The following is a 21423-nucleotide window of genomic DNA, read 5'->3' on the forward strand; positions in this document are numbered from 1 at the left end:
CGGGCCCGCAGCTCCTCCCAAACGCTCCCATCAGGGGTTCACGACACCCGCCTGGGGGAGCCCTGCCCCCACCCCCACCCCAGGGGAGTGAGAGGGAGGACTGGCTAGGGAGTCTGCAGGGCCCTGTGCAGACTGAAAGCCTGGAACCCCTCGCGGAACAATTATTCCACATTTCAAAACAGCAATAGAGCATTAAACCGAGTGCGGAGCCCCCCCTAAGCAGGGAGCCCCCCTAAGCAGGGAGCCCCATGCGACTGGATAGTCACACACCCACAGAGCCATCTGTGACGGGGAAGAAATGTCCCCGCCTCCACACACGTCCAGCCTGGGCCTGACAATGACTGGCTGACTTTCTCCCTGCACACAGGGGGTCTCAGAACCACAGGCTCTCAGAGGCTGACGAGCTCAGGGTTTAGCCTCTCACTGACCTCACTGACCTGGGTTCAAGTGCTTGGGCTTGGGGGAGAAGGGGCTATTCCTGTCCCCCCGGCAGGTGCACATCCTCAAAGGCGGGGGTGGGGGGGCATTAAACTTTCCCACCCCAGGCAGCTAACGTCTCCTGCAGGTGCTGGGGACCCAGCTCAGCTCCTCCCTCTACCTGGAAAGGGTGACTGGAGTCAGACAGCTGTGCCCCCCCACCCAGCTCCAGCCCCTACACCCTGGAGAAAGCTGATCAGAATCTCAGAAGTGCCCAGGCCCCTGGCCAAAGCCCAGCCCCCCTGTCCAAGCCGACACATCCAAAGACCCAGCGGGATAAATCTTTTCCAGTCTCCTCAGTACCGCAGCCCCGGGACCTGCCGCTTCCTCAGCTGTTGCGCACGGGGCGTCTTAAAGATACCTGCGAACTTTGCGCAGTGGCAGTATCGTAGCCAATGAGGTTTATCCGAGGCGCGATTATTGCTAATTAAAGATACCTGTGAGCGAGCACCTAGAAACTGCAGTCTCCGATCGCGTTTAATCTCCACACGACCCCGGAGCCTGCCAGGGTAACTCTGATGCCCGCACCCGCCTCCGTGTTCCCAGGGGAACCTAACGGGCCCTGCAGCTTGAAATGGTGCCCTGGAGCCACCCCCGGACATTTCTGGCTCGTGGCAGCTAAGGAGAGACCAGGGCTCATTCACAATCCTTAAGAAATGTTATTACTCTGGGAAAATTATTCAGTGGCTCCACTTTAATAACCCTGTGTAGGGCCCTTGATGTACTGTGGTCTTGACAGAATTCTTTTCAGAAATACTAGCTGTCACTTTCCATCCACAGAGCTACAGAGGCACCCGGCATGGGCCCTGACGGGGGTGCCCACTTCTCAGCTTAATATGCCATAAAAAGCAGTGACATTCCTCCCCGCAGGGCATCATCTCCCCGAGCCTAGGGAGGGTTTGGGGTGCAGGCAGGAAGAACAGTGAGCGGCTCCTAACAGCACCCCAGGCAGACCAGGGCCACCCTCTGCCTGACACTCGGGGAACCCAGGGCTCACCTCCAACAGCACAGTGACCTCGGGGACTGTAAGTGAGCAGCGATGACCGGGCTGTGTTCCAGGGATACAGAAATAGAACGGAGTGTCTGGGATGGATGGATGTCACCCAGCACATCAGAGATCCCTGAGACACAGCTGTTGAATGAATGAGTGAATGAACAAATGAACGAATGAACGAACGAACCGATCAACTCACACAGCCTCCCGGCAGAGTCATAAATACCACTTGATGCCCTGCTGGCTCACACGCCCGGGGAGATTGGCAGGCACTGGCTCCCCACCCTCCCATCTGCCCTCCGCATCCTAAAGCCTACAGTCGTCTCTGCCTAGAGGCCCCCAGCCTAGGACACCTGCAGCAGCGACCCCCCAGCTGAAGACCAGGCCCTGCCCGGGGCCCAGAGCGGGTCAGGGAGAGGCTCCGGGAGAGGTAGCCCCTCCCTGGGGACTGGGGCCCCTCTCTCCAGTCTGTCCCAGGCCCCCCTCGGGGCTGACACTTCAGATCTCTTCCAGACCACGCTGCTTCTGGAAATAAACTGTTTCCAGCAGTGTCTGTTTCCAAATCCTCATTGATTTTTGTCTCTGTTTTCTCAGCGTCCTCTCACAACGGGTCATTGCAGGTGACGGACGGGAACTCACCCTGCATTAACCCGCCTCCTCAAAGCTCTGGCCTGCTGGGGTGTGCGAAGGCCTCTCCCCTTCCTACCCCGGGGGTGAGGGGGAGCCTGGGAAGCACAGCTGATATTCTGGGAGGCCCAGCTGACCCATCTGTCCTGTCTCCACTCCCCACTGCAACAGGTTGCAGGGGCAGTTGGGCCTCCCCTCCTGCGTGGCACCTGTCACCTCCCAGCACCGCCCTGCCTGGTCAGCCTCTCCTTCTCTCGTGCTGGACACAGCACCAAACACATGTCCTCAGAGCCCCTGTAGGCAGGCACTGCTATTGTCCCACCTTCCAGGTGAGAAAGTCAAGGCTCAGACAGGTGAGTGGTGGGCACTGAGGGCACAGAGACCTGCCTAGTGACAAAGATGCTACTATCGTCTGGGAAGGGCTCATCAGGGCTTGCTGACCTGGAAGCTGGGGCTCAGAGGTTGGCCAGTCCCCTGGGCCAGGGTGAGGAGGGGACATTGGAGTGCAGCGGCCAGGGTCGCCCTCCCCCTCCCTGCTCCACACTGGGGACCTTTCAGACCAGTAGGGCAGGCTGCTTCTCCTCTGCCTCCTCTGCGTAGAGCACTGGCCACGGGGACAGCAGGGAGCGGGCCACCCTGACCCAGGCAGGCAGGCGTGAGCATCTTCCCCAAGACCAGATTCACACACTGGTAACAACTCTAAAGAGAGAGGGGAGTGTCCCTGGGCCACACGTCACAGACAGTGGCAGCCACGCCAGCTTGGAGCTATCGGGACACAATGAGGGGGCTTCGAGCTGGAACCAGCGAGTGTCAGGAGGCCTCGGAGGCCGAGCACCTCCTCGTGCTTGGGAAGTGAGCAGACATGCCAGCCAGTGCAAGACGGAGGGGGGACCCAGCAGGGCCTCCCCAGGACACAGAGAGACTGGCCGGTCACCTCCCTCCTGGACCCTGGGGCCTGGCTCCACACAGAAAGCTCTGCCCAGGGTGCGGGCAGCGGGCAGGCCCCGAGGCTGAGGGGACGGAGCCGCTCTGAGCCTCAGTTTTCCACATCTGGTTCATACGGAAGGTTCCTACACGTTCTTGGCCGCCCACCGCCAAGCGCAGCCACACGGGAAGACAGAGCAGGTTGGCAACACGGTGGACGTCCCCGAGTCGGGGCCTCTTGGGGCACAGCCAAGCGTGACCGTCGGCGGAGAGCGGGGACCAGGAGCAGGGGACGGGGCGGCTGGAGGGAGACAGGCCCCTTCCTACCAGTGGGCACCACATGCATCCAGACCCCCCAGTGAGGCCCGAAGCTGCCATGGAGGCGGCTCAGAGGCAGGACCGGGGTAAGGGCCAGGCTGACCCAGCAGGGACCGCATCCTGCCAGCAGCACCTGAAGCAGGGACGGGGGGTGGCGGGCCGCAAGGTCCAGAGCAGCAGCACCTGGTGACGTCAACGGGGCACTCCCTCCCCTCCCAGCGCTTCCGGTCGCTGGCGCCGTGCGTCCCGTTGTAACCCAGCGCCGGGGGAAGGACCCAGGACGTGGACGTGGGTGGGTGGCCTAGGCTTCTGACAAGGCATCTAGGCCACTGAGCCTCAGTTTCCCAGCCCATTAAGTATGGTTCCCTGGGTGGGGGGGGGAGGGGGGTTCCCTGAGGCCCAGACAGTGAGTCCAGAGAGAAGGCGTGGAGGGAAGCCGGGTTCTGTGATCTGTCAGTCGATGAGTGAACGAGGCCAGGGGTTTGGAGGGGTTTGGTGTTGGCCGCTATTCCGGAAGCAGAGCAGCCGGACCAGGACACGAGGAGGCTGTCAGGGGGCCCTTGCGACAAAGTGGCAGCGTGTCCACTGTTTGTTCTGTGGGATCCACTGGTCACAGTCCTACCGGGACGCAGGGGGCTCTCAGAGGGCGGCGCCCAGGAGGGCAGCTGTGGGCAGGCCTTCCCTGCCGTCCCCCATGCCTGCTCCCTTGGGACACAAACTGCTCCAAGACGCCCCAAAGGGGGCACCTAGCCAGGACGCGCAGGTGGGCTCACACACAGCCCAGGAGGCCAACCAGGAAAAGCACCCACAGCCCTGACGCATCAGATCCCCTAAAGCACCCGAGGCCACAGACCTGACCTTCCTCCAGTGAAGGTGAATGTCTGACCCTGGCCTCACCTATGCAAGTACCCTCACCGCACAGGGAGGACAGGGGACCCCACCTCAAAGGGAGGACGGGGGACCCCACCTGACAGCAAGGACTGAGCATGCCCAGAGAGGCCCCCAAAGGAGGGTCTGCTGAGCAGACATATGGGCAGGGTTGGTCCGTGGTCCTCGCACCCCCAGAGGGAAGCCAAGGGGTGAGGGAAAGTGTGGATGACGTGGGAGGGAGTTCAGAGACTTCGGGCCTGAGACAGCGTCGCCGTCCTCCCCACTGACGGGTGTACAAGGGAGGCCCTGGGACTAGGTTTGGGTTTCCTAGGGTCTCGCTGCCCGCCGGGGGCATGAGCTGGCGGGCCACGTGTAAGCAAGGAGAGCAGCCAGGAGGCGGCGTCTGGCCGGGCCCAGGAGGGAGGGAGGAGGAAGCGCAGATCCAGGCCTCCTCTCCCTGCACGTCTGAACGTCAGCACGAAAGGAGGCTCTTCCTTCTCTCTTCCCTTAAATGTGGTCAGAACCCTGGTCCTGGAGACCCTCCCTTCCGGGGAGGAGCGCATTGCTCCGGCAGGCGGTTATCTCACGCTGAGGTCTGGCAGAGAAATGCCAGAAATCCTTGAGGCGCAGATGAGCTCGGAACGGCTGACAAACGGGGACAGGCAAATGGAGGCTGCTCCTGCCAGAGCCGCCTCTGCAGGGAGGACGGCCACGCCGGGGCTTCTCCCCACGCGCCAAAGTGCCCCCTGCCCGCGGGCCACTCCTCAGATCCACACCACCCCTCCCCCCACCCCGGGGACCAGAAATCTGGACCCCCAGGCCGTGTGGGCCCCAAAACTCCTTCCGTGTTCGTGTCCCGGGGCTGCCACAACCGACTACCACGGGGTCAGTGGCCCTGGAGCAAGGCACTTTCACTCTCCCACCGCCCTGGAGGCCACAAGTCCCAACGGCAGGTGTGTGGGGGCGGGGCTGCTTCCTTCCAGAGGAAGAATGGGTCCCAGGCCTCCGTCCTAGATTCTGGTGCCTTCCGGCAATCCTTGGTGTCCTTGGCCAGTCCCTCCTCCCTCTCCTGTGTCTCTGTGAAGCTCTCTGTGCACATGCCTGAAAATATCACCGATGCCACTACACTCAGACTGCTGGGGGTCAGACCAACAAATGTACCTCGACCGCGTACAGGGGGAGGAAGGAAAGGTTGTTAAGGGAAACGTAATGGTTGTTTTCTCCAACCTCTCAGAACCTGAAGCAACAATTTTAAAAGGCGCCTTAATTTATTTCTAAATCGAGACAAACATAACATTAAATCATTATCAGACGTGAGAAAAGCAAAGCAGCTAATCTGGCTTTCATTTGACTCCATTTAGTTAAAAGTGGCTTTCAACAGGAGTGGGAGGAGGAGGGGCAGGAGGGAAGGAATATAATAATACCCAAAAAATGCCCTTGATGGAAATGATAAGGTTCCCGCGTGGAGAAAGCCGCCGCGAGGCTTTCTCATGCAAATGCCCCGCTGCCTGGGAAGCCAGCTGCACCCTGGGACCGGAAACCGCACGGAGAGTCCCAGAGCCAGTCCTCGGCAGAAGGCTCTGGGTTCATGAAGGAGGGGAGAAGGCCCACCCTTCACAGCCCAGACCGCACAGCAAACCAGACCTGGAGCCCGGGCCCCAGCAGAAGAGCCTGAGTGGCCAGATCAAGGCCACGGTGCTGACCTTTATCTGACACTGGAATTCTGTCATAAAAGAAATCTCTGTTCTTTGTGAGAAAAGATGGAAGGAAGGAAGGAAGGAAGGAAGGAAGGGAGGGAGGGAGGGAGGGAGGGAGGGAGGAAGGAAGGGAGGAAGGAAGGAAGGAAGGAAGGAAGGAAGGAAGGAAGGAAGGAAGGAAGGAAGGGGAGGGAGGAAAAGGCTCAGAACAGCGTCAAGTTTCAAGAAGCATGAGCCCCGCCTTGTGCCCGATGCTCACTTCCCGGAGGGGCCCCAGGTCCCCACCTGTACCCAGGAGAGGGCTCTGTCCACCACAGGGACCAGAGGCCACGGTCCCGAAGGGGAAGGGGCAGGGAAGAGGAAAAGAACGGCTGGGTGTAGACAACCTGCTTTTCTGATGTAACCAAGTGCAGCTGCACCCTCCTTGCCAGCCGAGCCCAGCGCCCCAGCCCCGTAGGCACCGAGGCCGTGGGCAGCCTGTCCGTGCAGATGGCACATGCCCTCGGGTGGACGCTGGGCCAGGTCACTGGGTTAGAGCAGATCACTAATTCGGCCCCAGGTGCCGGGGCCAGGGCAGGGCGTCTGTCCACCCCCACCCCATAGGCCCCTGGTGACCCCAAGAACCGAGTCCAGACTCCTCCCTGCGGTCCAAAGGCCCGTGAGCTGGCCCCGACCCTCGACTCCTGGCTCCTCCTTTTCATCCCGTATTTTGCTCCTCAGGCCTCAACCTCCTTTCTGAACTAGAAAACCCCGGGGTGTCTGGGGGGCTCAGTGGGATGAGTGTCAACTCTCAGTTTCAGCTCAGGTCACGATCTCGAGGTCTGTGAGATCGAGCCCCATGTGTCGGGCACTGTGCTGACAGCGCAGAGCCTGCTTGGGATTTTCTCTCCCTCCCTCTCTGTCCCTACCCTGCTCTTTCTTTCTGTCTTTCAAAACAAAAGCCCTGTCACTGCGTTTCCCCTTCACAGACTCTATGGCTAACTAACCATGTAGGATGTGCCATTTTTTATCGTCTGGGCCCCAGGAGGAGTTCCTGACCTGGGGCAGGGACCGTGTCTGTCTCGAAGCACCACAGACCCCTGCACGGTGCCCAGCATAGATGGGTGCCCATGAGTCCAAGTTGGGGGAAGGGAGGGAGGGAAGAAGGGAGGGAGGGAGGGAGGGAGGGAGGGAGGGAGGAAGGAAGGAAGGAAGGAAGGAAGGAAGGAAGGAAGGAAGGAAGGAAGGAAGGAAGGGAGTGGCAAATAAGTGACGGAACTCTCCGACCTCTCCTTCATGAACCCAGGTCAGCTCTGGCTGATTGCATCCGTCTTGCCAAAGGCCCTGGGGCGCTCCTGGGGTACCAATGAATGAGCCGCCTACAGGCCAACCCGGGCAAGCCCAGGAGGGGCACCCGCCAGCCACTGCCTGCCACCAGGGGCGGCACCGTCTTCCTGCCTCCACACGGCAGGGGCACAGCTGGGCAGAGGCGTGCCCCCTGCGCTAGGCACACTTCAGAGCACTGCCGAGACAACTTGGCCAGGTTTCCACAGCCTCCTACCTGGGCACCCAGCACAGAAGGGCCCCAAATGACCCCTTTCAGTCTTGGTCTTACAGCCTACACGTGGGGTAAGCAAGGTCCGTGACCCCACCGTCGCACAAGGACAAAACGGACTCGAGGTCGATCCGCCTCTCTAGGAAGAGCAGTAGTCCTGTGACTTCCCAGCTCTTGGAAGCATCTGGAAGCGAGAGGAGACGGAGGCGAAAGGGTCCAGCGCCCCCCCTCCCCCACGGGCGACCCCTCCTCACCCCGTCTCACCAGGACAGCGAGCGAGCACAGTGACCAGATCTTCTGGCCGGGGCTCGGCAGCGTGTCAGGTGTGAGAGTAAAGTCGGGGCGTTGTCCGCTAGGCCAGTCCCAGCCTGTGAGGCCGGGAGGTGTGGGAAGCCAAGTCCTCAACCCCCCGGCCACTGGGAAGACAGACCCAAAATCCTGACCTTCCACCAGGAGCCACACAGCACAGGCACTGAGGGGCACAAGCCACAAGCAGTGGGGAGCGGGGGTCGTCAGGGAGGGCTTCTCTGTAAAGAGCCCCGAAGGCACCCCCATTTCACAGGGTGTGCAGATCCCTTAGGGGCACAACGGAAGAACGACCGCCCTCTCTGCTCCCTTGAGAAGCCAGCCTGCTTCCGTCACCCACGGCGTCGGCTGCCCCCAGGGAGGCCACCCTTCCCCCCTCAAAGACACACCCACCCGTGCGTCCGCCCTCAGAGACCCCCTCCTCCCACCCTCCCTATCCCTGCGTGGCCATGGGACCAAGGGCCTGCCTGCTTCTGTACCACGGGGGCCCGCCGACCGCCACCTCACAGCCCAGCGGGCCCTGAGAGAGGGGTCTCCCAACTCTCCTGTCCGTCTCTCACCTGATTCTCCCGCGGCCCCAGTCGTCTGTCGCCCACCCCCAGCGCGGACGCCGTATCCGGACAGACCTCCGCGCATCTGGCCGAGGTCTTCTCCGAGAGGAGGAAGTGGTCCCAACCCCCCTCCTCAGCGAGAGAGAGGGAGAGAAACGGAACATAGTGGCTTCACGATCACATCCATCAACACCGAAGTCATCTGGCAGGAGACAACCCGAGCAGCTCGTCTCCCTGCCGGTCACGGGCAGTAGCGACTCACGAGCCTTGATCGCAGCCGCGCAGCCTTGCGGGAACGGCAGGAGACTCATGAGGTGAGGCCGACAGAGCAAGGCCGTCTCCCCCCAACACCTCGGTGGGCGAGAGCGACAAGGCTGCCCGGATGGCGGCCGTGAGCGACGAGACCTTGCAACCGCTGCCACAGCTCCGCCACGCGGCGCTCAGCAGGTGACACCGCAAACCAAAGCCTGGAGGTCTCCCTGCAGGCTCGGGGCCGGCTGCCTGGATCTGGCTACACGTGCTGGGCCCGGCAAAGGGTGCAGACAAGCTGAGCTCTTGCCCTGTGACCCAAGGGCAAACTTAGAGGCCACCCTTTAGGAAAGCACAGCGTGGGGCGCACAAACAACAACAGAGACGGAGACGAACTTTGGTATGTTGACGCACGGTAGAAAGACCCATAAGCACACCTGCCGAACTTGCCCCAGAATCCGACCTCCACGCTGCGGTGCACGCTCGGGGACAGGGCTCGGGACCCGTGCCCAGGCAGGGCACATGGGCAGCAGGCCGGCTCCAGCACAGATGATTCTCTAACCCCGCCAACAGGGCCCAGCTCTAAATCAGGGTCCTCGAGGGCATCTGACGTCCTGCCCCTCACCGCTGGGCTGCCTTGAGGACCGTCTCTCCAGCGTCTGTTCACAGCCGTTTGTGAGCACACCCGTGCCCTGGGTCTTGCTCCTAACTGCGGGAGGACCCCCGCCCCCAGCGCAGGGTGCCCCAGAGACCCACCCCCACAGGCTTCCTCTCTCGGTGGCCTCGGCTACCCGTCTGCACCCTCGGACGGCTGGCCGCCACTCTGCTGCCTTCTCATCACCCCAAATTAGGAACAGCCTGGCTCACTACCTGCCAGGGCTCAGGGTCCCCCGCTTCCCGCCCATCTGTGTTTGCAATGAACCGAAAGTGAAGTTTTTGCGGTCAAACCGCATGATGCTCTGCCCCCTGGTTATGTTCCATCCTCTGTCCCGTCCCCCCACCTCCGAGTGTGCTCCCAGCCCACCCAGGTCGCAACTTCTCCACCAGCAACTGTGGCAAAGGCCGCAGTCGTCCCCCAAAACCCGCTCCACCGGCTCAGTTGTAACACCCCCACTTATCTGGACACACGACACCCAACAGAAGGGCAGTTCCCAGACCCTGCGGAGCTGGGTGCAGCCACGTGACTAGGTTCTGGCCAAGCGGATTCCGGTGGACAGAAAAAGGCCCAGGGTGACCCCATCCTAATCCCTAGAAGCTATGACTAAGTGACCTGACATGCAAAAGGGGACTTTGTGGGTGGGATTAAGGAAAGGATCTTGAGACGGGACGGCCACCCTGGATTTTCATGGGGGGACCCAATGTAATCATAAGGGTCCTTGAAAGGGGGAGGCGGGGACCAGAACCAGAGGTCAGGCACCCCACCCGCCTCGGCCGGGTCCAAGCCGATTCCCCGGGAGGCCAGAGGCCCCAGGCCACCCCACTGCCCCTCAGCCATGTTGTCCTCAAGGTCAATACAGGCTTATGCCCGATGATGCCAGAGCCTCTGACAACAGTGAAAACAGCAGAAAGCACTCAAGAAAACCGTCAACAGAGAAAACCGGAGAAGGTTTAGTATTCCACCACAACTTAAAAAAAGATACGAAATAATACCAATATAAAACATTGCATAGCAAATCACGTTTGTACAAAATCCAGTAAGAAAACATAATTTTATCATTTAAGATGATTCATAAAATACACTTTGCTGAGAAGCAAATCAACATCATAAACAGTGACGATCTCCCGAGCACAGCAGAGAGACACGAGCCCCGCGCTTCTCGGCGCCGTGCCCTCGCTGAGGACGCCCGCGGGGCTCGCCGCGTGGCTGGCGCCGAAGCAAGAGCGGTCAGGAGCACGGCGCCCCCTCCACCCTCGGCCACGCTCACCAGTGGCCCCAGCAAGGCACGAGGGGAGGAGGGGCCAGAGCACGTGAGTCTGTCGCCGTGCTGCGGCAGGAGGGCCGTGCCGGCCCCTCCGGCCACCACTTCACTGGTAGGTGACCTTCACGCAGAAGGCCTCTTCGTTTTTGTCTTCGTGGTCGTTGATGTAAATCAGAATCTCTTCCTCCCCGGCGCTCTGGCGAGATGCAAACCGCAGGCCGATGGTGTAGGTCTCTCCTCCCCCAACCTAGACGCACGCAGGTAAGCATCAAATCCTAGCCCCACCCCAGCCACTACTCTCTCTATTCCGGCAAGTTCTACATGCGCAACCCCAGGCTGACGGAGGACGTTAAGCTGAGGCTCCAGCCCCGGGCGCAGGGCGCGTGCGGGGCCCCCAGGCGCCAGATGTTCCGAACTCCTTTCCCAGCGTCCCCGGCCACACCTGCGCTTCCCACGGCCCGGGGGACGCTTCCCGACTGAGGAAACGCCCTCCCCTGGCCGCCAGGCTGCCAGCGCTGTACCTGCCTTGAAATACCCACAACGGAGGAAAGGCTAATTTGCAGGGCACTTACAGATGAAAGCGCTGATACACTGAGGGCAGGCTGGCCACCAGAACCCCCACAACGGTGCCCAGATAGGGGGGCCCCAGACGCACAGGCAGAAGAGCTCAATGAGGGGTGTCCGCCCCCCCCCCCACTCCAGTTCAGAACGGCTCTGCTCCCTCCCGGCCTCTCAAGACCGTCACTGGATAGAAATGCTCCTAAACGCGGTGCTCACCTCACACCGCAGGGTCCGAGGGGCCCCCGCACAGCCCCCCCGCCCCCCGCCCGGCCTTGCGCACCTGGAAGGACTCCTCCCTGAACTGCAGCAGGTCCGGGCGGTCGCTGAGCAGGCGGTAGGTCCTCGGGGTGGGGTAGGGGTTGGTGTAGGTGATGCGCTTGTTGGCGCCCTTGCCTTCCCCTGCGGCCAGCGTGATCTCGAAGGCCTGTGGGGGCGAGGACAGTCACCCTTCCCGAGCCGGCTCAGCTCGTGCGGCCCAACTTAGGGCACGTCCACGAATACGACAGACGGGGGCTCACCGTACAGGAGCAGCCCCACCGCCACCCCCAGGCCACAGGCGACGGAGAAGGCAACCCCCGCCTGAGATCGGGTCATAGGACCAGGTGACAGGCGACGAACCACCCATACCCTGTGGCCCAGCACGTTGCCCCCTCCCCCACTGACCTTGGAAATGAGAGGAGGGCGGCACGAGAGGCACACGAGCCACGAGGCCACCAGTTGGTGGTAGTCCACATCGACCAGGTTGAGGTGGATGAACCGGGTCCCCGCCCTCCGGGGCGTCACGCCCACATGCAGGTCCTGCACCCCACCAGGGGGCAGCACGAACACACCTCTGGGGTCAGTCTTCGAGAGCAGAAGAGAACCAGGTCAGGACACGGCCCCTCGCGCTGTGCAGACCAGGGCTTCCTGGACGCCCACGGCGCAGGGAACGAAGGGAATCCGAAGGGAATCCCAAGGGAACCCCAGCCGTTCCGGGTGGGGGGGCCCATGTGCCCTGCACGAGGTCAGCAGGGGCCCGAGGGACAATGCCAGCCTCGCCCTTGGCGTCACGGTGCATCACGGTCCACATCGCCACCCATGCAGGCAAGTGCCCCCGTTGTGTGACGGTCCCCTGAGCACCAGGGCTGCCCCGGCAGGGGAGACCTCAACGAGCTCCTCTCTCCACCCTGGCAAGAGGCAGGGAGTCCGCACAGTCCCCGTGACCCGGATTCTAAATTAACTGCAGAGTCTCTTTTAGCATCTACCTTCCACCAATCCTAAATATCGGCCTTTGGGGTTTCTAGGTCACTCACCCAGGATGGTGTATCTAACAACCTGAATGAAGACGGCCAAGCCCCAAGCCTGTTCTCGGGACTCAGGCTGGCTGCAGCCAGTCCCCACGCCGTCCGTTGCCAGGGTGGGGTGAGGGTGAGGAGAGACCAGAGAACACCCAGCGACCTACTGTCAGCTCCTGGGGGTGTGAGGTGAAAGCTCGCACTCTCCTAACCGCCTGTGTCCCCCGAAGGACAAGGGACAGGCGGGTCCGCTGGCCTGTGACACAGGACACGTCCACGCGCTGTAAGGAGTGGAGGTGGATCCGCCATATTTGGACAGGTGTCGCCAGCCAGCGATCCCTGTGCGGGACGGAAGCACCAAGCGTGAGAGGGAAGCCAGGAGGAGGCCGACAGGGTGGCCAGGAGGACAGGGGCCAAGGGGACAGGGTGGAGCCCGGCCGCTGTCACGTTCACACCACTTGGACTCTCCACCACGACACCCTGCACGAATGACGACGCGGGCTTCTGCCAGAAATCAACAATCCCAAACCAGGCGGTCTGGGGCGAAGCGCGTAACACGGAAGTGCATGTGGGCTTAGAGGCCACGCGGGCCTGAGCTCGAGGGCCCCATCCTAGCTGCCTGGGGCCACAGGACACGGACCCTTCCTGTGAGTGGGGCTCAGGAGTGCTGCCCCTTGTCCACACAGCCCGAGACAGGCCCTGAGCTCAGTTAGCCCTGCCCCAGTCCCCAGCCCTATTCGAAAGCCCCCCGCCGGCCCCAGTTTTAAAGGGTCCTCAAGAGGTTGGGATAGGAGACTTCCGAGGAAAAGGTAAAGGAAAAGGGTCATTTCGACTGAGTGAGAGAAGCAGGAGGTGATGTGGTCACCATCTCAGGCATCGAAGGACAATGGCCGCCACCTCCCATCTCCCCTCGTTGGAACCAGGCACCGTTCTAGCGCAGACAGCACCTTGGAGGGCTCTCTGTGCGTCCCCCAGGCTGCCGGTGCCTCTCTGAGCAGAGGGCACCCTTTGCGAGGCTCCTACCAGCCCTGGAGTCTCACCTCCCGTGGCCAAAGACCCGACAACGACCCCCGCCAGGAGCTCAGGAAGGCCTGGGCCGGCCCTTCCAATGCCAAAGCCAGAAGTGTCTCACCCACGCCCGCCCCTCCAGACCTCCGGGGTTAGGGTTCTCGGACTTACGTGTAAACGAGGACAAAGAAGTCTTTGCTCTCTGGGCTCCGACCACTAGCCACCTTCAAGAACACGTCCCGTGGCTCCCCAGGGCCCTGCCGGACACGGGCACACCCTAAGGACACCGCCTGCCTGCCCACTCCGAGCCCAGCCCCCTGAGCCACACGAAGTGAAAACAGGCATGAACCGGGCTCCCTTCCCCGCAACAGGTGTTTAATTTTCAGTATTAGTCAGAATTCGCTATCTTTTTTTACTGCCAAAAAGAAAATCATTAACTTCTCGATTTCATATTGAGTTCAATAATTATATTCTGCAGGAGACTTTATCCAGTTTCCTAACCAGTCATAATACAATTATTGCCATTATTCTTTACACAATGGCAATTAATAAGTGGTTTAATTACCACTCAATCTATTCACTCTGCTTCACGCCTTTTTTCATTTAAATTCAGATCATCAAAGAGCTGATCTACTAGCAGAAGAGATGAGAATCCACGCATAAAGCTCCCACAAGGATGTCCAAATAGCCCTTGGGCACCTGAGAAAGACACCACTTACTGGAAACCTCACAATGAAAAGGCCACAGGAGGTCAGGGGCTTGGACGACAGGAGGAGGGCTGGCTGGGAGATGGGCTAAGCGGGACTTACCACATTCTGGGTCTCACAAATGACGTTCGGGTCGCTACATCGGACATGGACCTGGGGTTCCTCGCCAGGTCTTCCCACAGGAGCACCTGGTAAGGGGGATCATCCAAACAAACATCTTGGGGAGCCCGGGTGGCTGGGTCGGTTGAGCGTCTGACTTCGGCTCAGGTCATGAACTCACAGCTCTGTGAGTTCGAGCCCCGCGTTGGGCTCTGTGCTGATGCCTCAGAGCCTGGAGCCTGCTGTGGATTGTCTCCCTCTCTCTCTGCCCCTAACCCACTCACATTCTGTCTCTGTTTCTCTCAAAAATGAATAAACATTAAAGAAATATATATTTTCTAGACAGGCCTGGCCCGTCACAGGGGCTCACCGGGCGGTGGGCAACGCCACCCTACCCCAGCCCCGCCTGCTGGGGCACCAGCACCTCCGCTGGGAGCGTGGCCTCGGGGCCTTATCCAAAGGGAGGGGCCACAGTAAACGGGGGGGCAGGGGGGAGACGACGGAACAAGGCGCCGTCGTGCTCTGAAGGCACAGGGCCAGAGCCACGCAAGTGAGTCGGGAGCGGGAGGCACGCGCGTGCTCCCCGCACAGCCCTCGGCCGAGGAGGCACCAGCAGCCGGCCAAGGACACGCCCCGACATCTCAGAGCACGCGGGAAGGTGGCCGTTTCAAAATCCAGAATCCAAAATTCAAAATGGCAGAATGTACGGACGGGTCACAGGTTGGAGACCGAGCATCGGGGGATAACACGATGACGCCACTCGTGCCCCTCGGGGAAAGGCCCCCTCCCGTCCGCGGAGTCTGGCAGACGCGCGCCGCGGGGACAGCCGGGACCTGCCTGGGAGCGTGTGCCAGGGGGGCAGGCGGATGGCCTTCTTCAGGAAGGTGAGCTCCGGGTGGTAGAAGCGAAAGACCTGGTCCGCCGCGGGGGGCTGGGTCTCCACGGTCAGGCAGAGCACGGCGATGGGCTTGCCGCCGCCGCCCCGGAACACGACCTGCGGGAGCGGGTGGCGCCGGCGTCAGGACCGGCCCGTGGGCTCCGCAGAGCCGCACGCGCCACACCCCACGCCGGGCCGGTCTGGTCTCCGTGGGCCCGCTCGCCCCCGGGGGCGGGGGAGGGGCGGCCGCATCAGAAACGGGGCAGAGTCCACGGCGACGTACGCCCACACCGAAGGGGCGGCACCCGGCACGTGGCTGCACGCGGGCACGCCCCTGGGACACACGGGTCACGCGGGGCTGCCGCGACTGCCACTTCTCATCAGCCAGCCACGCCCCTCAAGCGCCGCTGACGAAGGTTTGCGGCCCAACGTCAGCCTCATCCCCCTCCACCAGGCGTGCGCCCCCGAAGGCGCTCGCGGGCCTGACGCTAGCGGAGGGCAGCGGAGCACGGGCTGTTTGATTCCGGGCGGTAAAAGGGGGCTGTACCTAAAGCAGAATGGCTACAAACATAAACTTCCTTTTAAAAAAAAAAGTTACCTAACTTCTCTATCCCAAAGAGGCACTGCTGTGGACGACTGACAGGTGTCTTCCTTCCCCGAGCCCTCCAGGCCCCTGAACGGGGGCAGGCAGGCAGCCTTCCCACGTCCCCAGAGAACCTGGGCCTCCATTCAGACCCTCCACACATGGGACAGACGTTCCAAGCGGGCCTGTTTGATCGTGGAATCCCTCAGATGTACACACGTAGAAAGCTGTCCGTGTAAAACTACGTTCAAGTCACAAATCGTAACAGGACGGCCACCAAGAGCCCACATCCCCGCGGGGACAGCCCCGCCATCCACACCGCTGAGCTCTGGGTGCCCCGCCAGCCCCGCCCGAAGAAGCCGCCCTTCCAGACTCCAGGGGCACCATCCTGGCTTTTCTTTGCTGGTTCCCCACCTTCGGCCCCTCGAGCAGAGCTGCGTGTGGTTGTGCCTATTCGGACCTTCACCCGAAAGGTCTCCTTCCCTGTCTCACGTGTGCTCACCCGGCTGCGAGAGCAGCTCCCACGGGCCCATCATCTGTGCCCGGACCCTCTGGCCAGAACTGCACCCAACGCTGAGACTTCAAGCCAAACACCACCATGCACGGATCCAGCTGCCCGTGCTCATTACACGCCAGGTCTCTGTCCCCCACTCTCATGGCTGGGCCCCCCCACACCAGGTCTCTGCTCCCCAGGCGGCTCCTGGAAGCACAGAGGACAGCCAGGCTCCAGAGAAGGGAAACTTCCGGTCAGCCTCACCCAACAGGAGCTCTCCCTACAGCGGGGCTTGGATCCAGAGTGCGACCGTCCACACCGCAGACCCTGAACGGCAGGATGGCGCCCTCCTCGAGACAAGTCTCAGGCTCACCACCCACGCTGACCCCCCGAGTCTTAGGATTTCTGGCTTCTTCCCTCTGTTCCCTAGCACAAGTGGGGGCGAGTAGCCGCTTTCTGCCATTTCTGCCTCCTTGAAGGCTTCGAATTCTGGTTTTACCCTTCCAGTGACTTGGTAACATCAGGAGTTAGCCTAGTTAACGGTGCTTTGAAAGGGAGGGCGGTGCCAGAGGGAGGGCAGGTCCAGCGTCCAAGGCCGGCCACGGCCGAGAAGCAGCAAATATAAACCTGCGTTCACAATGAGACTCCAAAAACTGGGCCATCTCTGGAGGTTGCCGGCACAATTCATTACTTTGAAAACTGATAAATAAAATGAAAGGGTCCAACATGTACCCTGACTTTGTGGTGTAAAGTATCTTTCAGGTGCAGGGTGCCTGGGGGGCTCAGTCGGTCGGGCGTCCGACTTCGGCTCAGGTCATGATCTCACGGTCCATGAGTTCGAGCCCCGCGTCGGGCTCTGTGCTGACAGCTCAGAGCTTGGAGCCTGCTTCAGATTCTGGATCTCCCTCTCTCTCTGCCCCTCACCCACTCACGCTGTCTCTCCGTCCCTTTCTCTCTCTCTCTGTCAAAAATAAACATTTTTTTTTAATTAAAAAAAAAAAGACGACATTTCAGGGCAACCACACTGCTGGTGGGAAATGCTTATTTCCGGCAGAATCACAGCAAACAAGCACAGGGAGAAGGAGAAAAGTTGAATTTCCCCGTTTTCCACCCTGAAAATGAGCGTGGGCAATGAGTCCGAGGTGGACAGCAGAGGCAGGGCACGGGATCATTGGCCCGGACTCACACAGACCAGAGACAGGCGAGCACAGAGTGGACTGTTGGTGGCACGGCAGGGACAGTGGCACCGTCCTCACGTGTCAGGCACACAGACTGAGGCAATCGTGGATGAACTCCTAAGATTTCTGGGGTTTGCTTTCAAACTCCAAATTCACGTAAGGAAAAGGTATCAGCCTCTGGGATTTCATCGACAGCCCTAATAAAGCTCTGACGTATTCCTTAAACAAGGCAAAGCTGTGCCTCCACGTCTAGGTAAAATACAGCCATTTGCACTGGTGATGGGGCCGTGGGCACCAGCTGCCACCACGGTGAGACGGGGACACAGGCCTGCCATTGGGAGCTGGCTCCTCATCCGGGACTCACTGGAATCCTCTGTCCTCGGCAGCGATGGGGCAAAACCTTGTCGCTTCTGTTTTTACTTTCAAACTACTCCAAATGGGCATTTGTCTCCCCCAGAAAAGCTTCAGAAACTCCTAACAACAAGCGTCCCAAGCTCTCACTGAGAACATTCTGAAGGCAGGCAGCTGTGTGTGCAAACACGCTTCCCTCAGAGGCGGCAAGAGGATCCCCAGAAGTAGCCCTCCCCCACCCCCTGCACTGACTCTAGGGGGCGCGGGAACGCCGCGGACGAGGGTCACGGGGCCCGTCTGACCCCCGTGTGTGGTGGCCGCATGCTGGGACAGCTGCACTTGCAGGGCCGTGGGGTGGCACACACAAACCAAGAGCTGCAAGGTGCCAAGTGGCCAGGGAGACGCTTCCACCCCAGACGCCCACCCGGAGGCTGTGCCGGTATCGGCTGAAGCTGCCACCGCCCCGTCAGGACACGAAAGTCCACCTCTGGGGGCCCTGCCCCGCCACCACCCTCCCTGGCAGCAGGGGCAGGGAAGGGCCGAGGCCGGGACCCAGCGGCCGAGTAACAACAGAAATCGTGAACACCTCCCGGGTCAGCTCAGAGCACACCTGGCTCTCACCGCAAGACCCTGCGAATGTCGGGGACCAGAGGCCTCCCGCCCCCTTACCTTGGCGTGCTTGGTCGGCGCTGCACTGCGCTTCTGGGGCGATCCGGGGTCCGTGCCCTTGTCAGAGCTCGGCTCAGCAGGGGCCTGTGAGACACCAATTGGCGCCAGTGAGTCACGGGATGGGAGTCGGAGGCTGACAGGCACCGTAGAAACAGCTGTCCCCTTGGGGCCCCTGTGCACAGTGTCCTTTGCTCTCACGATAACCATCCAGGCGGCCGCTGTCACGAACCAGCCTCGCTACCCCAAAGAGGAAGCAGGAGCTGCCATGAGCCGTGCAGGCCACCAGACACGCGACCCCGCTCTGCCTGAAGCCAAAGGCCTGATCTACACTGTCCCTACGACCTCTTATCCCAAAAGTGCACCCGAAGAGCCTGCGCCGGGATCTGTGCGCCTCCGAGAGTCCCTCGGGCCCCTTTAAGTGAGGAGCCCTGTCCTACAGAACTGACCTCAGAAGTCAGTAAAACGGACGAACCGCGCGCCTCGCGCCCCCCCCCATCACACGGACACGTAGCACTCACGTCCCTCACTGGAAACCCCCACGCCCGCATTTCCCACAGCAGCGTACACGCCGCAGAAGACGTGGGCAAACAGCATTAACTAGAGGACACAAAGTGCTGGGAACTTTCAACCCGTTCGCTCTTCTGAGGGAAGGGGGCGGTTCTGTGCCCACGCAGATAAGAGCATTCAGAGGGGACGGGCCGGCCCTTCCCGAGGCCCGCCGTGGACACGCACGCGCAGGGGCCGGTGGAGCGGGTGACACCCGAAGGCTCATCGGCCTGCAGCACGGAGGGACAGGCAGAAACGGGCCCCCGCATGCCTGCCCAGCCCGGCCGGCCCACCTGCCCCACGGAGAAGGTCTGGTATCTGAAGGGGACGTGGGCGGTCTCCCGGGGGCGCAGGAAGAGCTGTGGGGCGAGGCCGCCCCGCAGACGGAACATGTCCTCTTCCACCGGCGTGTGCAGCTTGGCCGCGTCTTTGAAGAACCTCCACTCCCGACTGTCCGAGATGATGCTAGAAGGTGGGGGAGACGCGCTGCTGAGGCAGAAACGTGCTTCCTGGCGAGTCCCCTGCCCGCCCGCTCAGAGATGGCACCGGGGACGGAGGACCCCGTCGGGGCCGCCGCTCACACGCACCTCAGCTCAGGGCTGTCCACCTCGATGGTCACCGTGTGCTGCGTGTTGTGGGGGTTCCGAAGGGCGAACTCGAAGAACTCGGCGGTGCCCAGCGTGACGTGCACGGTGTGCTTCGTGGTGATGGCCAGGCTCAGCGCGCTGGTGATGCTCTCCGCCTTCGTGCGCTCCCGATAGGCGGCAATGACCTGCAGGTCGCGTGCGTGCTGTGCGCGGACGCTCTGCTGAGCCTGCGGGGACACGGGTGCCCAACCGGGCCACAGTCCTGGCCTCACTCTCCCTCTCAAGGGCTATGTGGCCACCTCCCCCCCCCGCCCCAAATACCAAATTTCTTCTGGAATCACCACCACCCCCCTCCTCAGCCACCTGGGTTGGATGGGCCTGGCCCGCCCCAGCTCCAGAGGACAGAGAACAACGGGTCTACGCAGCACTCCACGCTCTTCGGTGCCCTGTCGAGGTCAACCCCCGGGGAGGCAGGGTCTGCCCTGCGTGTTCCCAAGAGACCACAACCGCCCGTGAGGCCAACTCTCCCCAGGGCCTCGAGGCTGGCGTCTGGGTGTAGTGGGGAGTTGAGCAGAAGCAGAGGTTGTCAACAAAAGAGGAAAGAACGGCCTCAGAACGAAGACGGGACAGGCTGGCTGCGCAGGTCTCCAGCGTGGCAGCAGGAGCCTACTCTGCGAGCAGGGGCCCGAATGACCTGAGCTGGGCCAGAGTCCAGACAGTGGGCACGCTGCCTCAGTGGGGCTCAGCCACGGGTCCTTCATCCACCTCCTCCCTCGATGCCCTGACTCCTTGGGCTTGGCCAAAATGGGGTGTTCTAGAGGCCAGAGGCCGGCCTGCATCTTTTGTGTGACTTACTAAGGAGTGAGGCCCGTGGAGGCTGCCCCACAAGATCTAAGACCTAGAAGGGGACCCCCACACTGGGGAGGCCCCGTGCTGAGAACCTCTGAACACCAGAGGGGGCCCAGGCATCAGAGGGCAGGGCCGCTTGGATGCCTGTGGACTTCGCCTCAAGAGGTAAGGACAAAATTTGGTGTAAATTATTTGGATATTGACTTTCCAAGATCCTTTGCCCCCCGCCCCTGGCAAGGGGAGCCTTCCGTTTCTCCCTGTGGATCTAGAAACAGGAGGGGGGTTGTGTCCACACTGGAGGCTTCCCTACACGGACGCCGACGATTAGTGCTTCTTCACAGAGTACGGGGCAGCACGGCCAGACAAAATTTAGGCCGAGAAACAGAACGCAGAGCGGCTTTCCAACCAAATTGAGGCAGTGCACTCTCCTGACCCACTCCCAAGTTGTGGGGACAAAATGTGAACTGCCCCCCAGTGGATGACACACGGCAGGCTCGAGGGGAGGGGCCGGGGCAGGGCACCACGACATCACTGCCTGGTTTAGCACAGACCACACGGTGAAAGGCCACAGGCGGAGTCGGCCTGACCCTGCGGGTTGTGAGGACTCCTCGCCGGTCCCGCGCCCTTCCATCCGTACCACAGAGGCGGCTATTACCAGGCGGCCCGGGCCTCCCTCCACCCCACTGACACGGGCGACTTCTCTGATAGAAAGTTCTGGAGTAGGAGCCAGGCAGCCACAGCCCTGCCCTCCCTTGCCTCTTCCTCTTGGGACCCGCCTGCCTGGACACAGCATCAGGTGCTCACTCTGGTCCTCGCCCGCGGTGCGGGGTGGCGGGGAGAAGGTGCCGCCCTATGGCCTTGCCCGGGCGGCTCGGGTCTGGCCTCAGCTCCATACTCCGCGGTTCGAGCACCGTGCCAAGTCTCCAGGATCCGCTTTACGGTCACTAGAGTCATCAGTGCCAGAGGTGACACTTTGGTCTCCCTCTGCCACACTCCTGACTTCTCAATTCAAGATCCAGGCAGGCAAAGGGTGAGGACACTTACCGGATCTCTCGGGTCCCAACAGGCAGCAGAGCCCCTCCCTGCATGTCCCAGTGACCAGGTCAAGGGCGAGCGCGTTACCCTGCTCTGGTTGGGCAGCTCTCCTCCGTGGCACTTGGCACAGGATGGCCACG

The 21423-nt window shown here is 61.4% G+C and overlaps 1 protein-coding gene and 1 pseudogene across 8 annotated transcripts in view; one reads left to right on the top strand and one right to left on the bottom strand.

Moving 5' to 3' along the window:
- Nucleotides 1-843: 843 nt before the first annotated feature.
- LOC123600089 lies at nt 844-963 on the top strand (annotated as a pseudogene).
- Nucleotides 964-10135: 9172 nt separating this feature from the next.
- Nucleotides 10136-21423, bottom strand: part of NPHP4 (nephrocystin 4) — a 110933-nt gene continuing 99645 nt past the window's right edge. For all 8 annotated transcript variants that reach the window (XM_045475427.1, XM_045475431.1, XM_045475434.1 and 5 more), the window contains 10 exons: nt 19400-19626; nt 19106-19277; nt 18267-18350; nt 14953-15109; nt 14119-14204; nt 13481-13566; nt 12469-12640; nt 11691-11870; nt 11308-11451; nt 10136-10713 (listed from right to left, as the gene is read on the bottom strand). In XM_045475427.1, coding sequence (XP_045331383.1) covers nt 10573-10713; nt 11308-11451; nt 11691-11870; nt 12469-12640; nt 13481-13566; nt 14119-14204; nt 14953-15109; nt 18267-18350; nt 19106-19277; nt 19400-19626 — 1449 coding nt within the window. In that variant the 3' untranslated portion in view covers nt 10136-10572. The remainder of the gene's footprint in view (nt 10714-11307; nt 11452-11690; nt 11871-12468; nt 12641-13480; nt 13567-14118; nt 14205-14952; nt 15110-18266; nt 18351-19105; nt 19278-19399; nt 19627-21423) is intronic.

The sequence above is a fragment of the Leopardus geoffroyi genome, chromosome C1 (assembly GCF_018350155.1).
Source record: "Leopardus geoffroyi isolate Oge1 chromosome C1, O.geoffroyi_Oge1_pat1.0, whole genome shotgun sequence".
NCBI lineage: Eukaryota > Metazoa > Chordata > Mammalia > Carnivora > Felidae > Leopardus > Leopardus geoffroyi.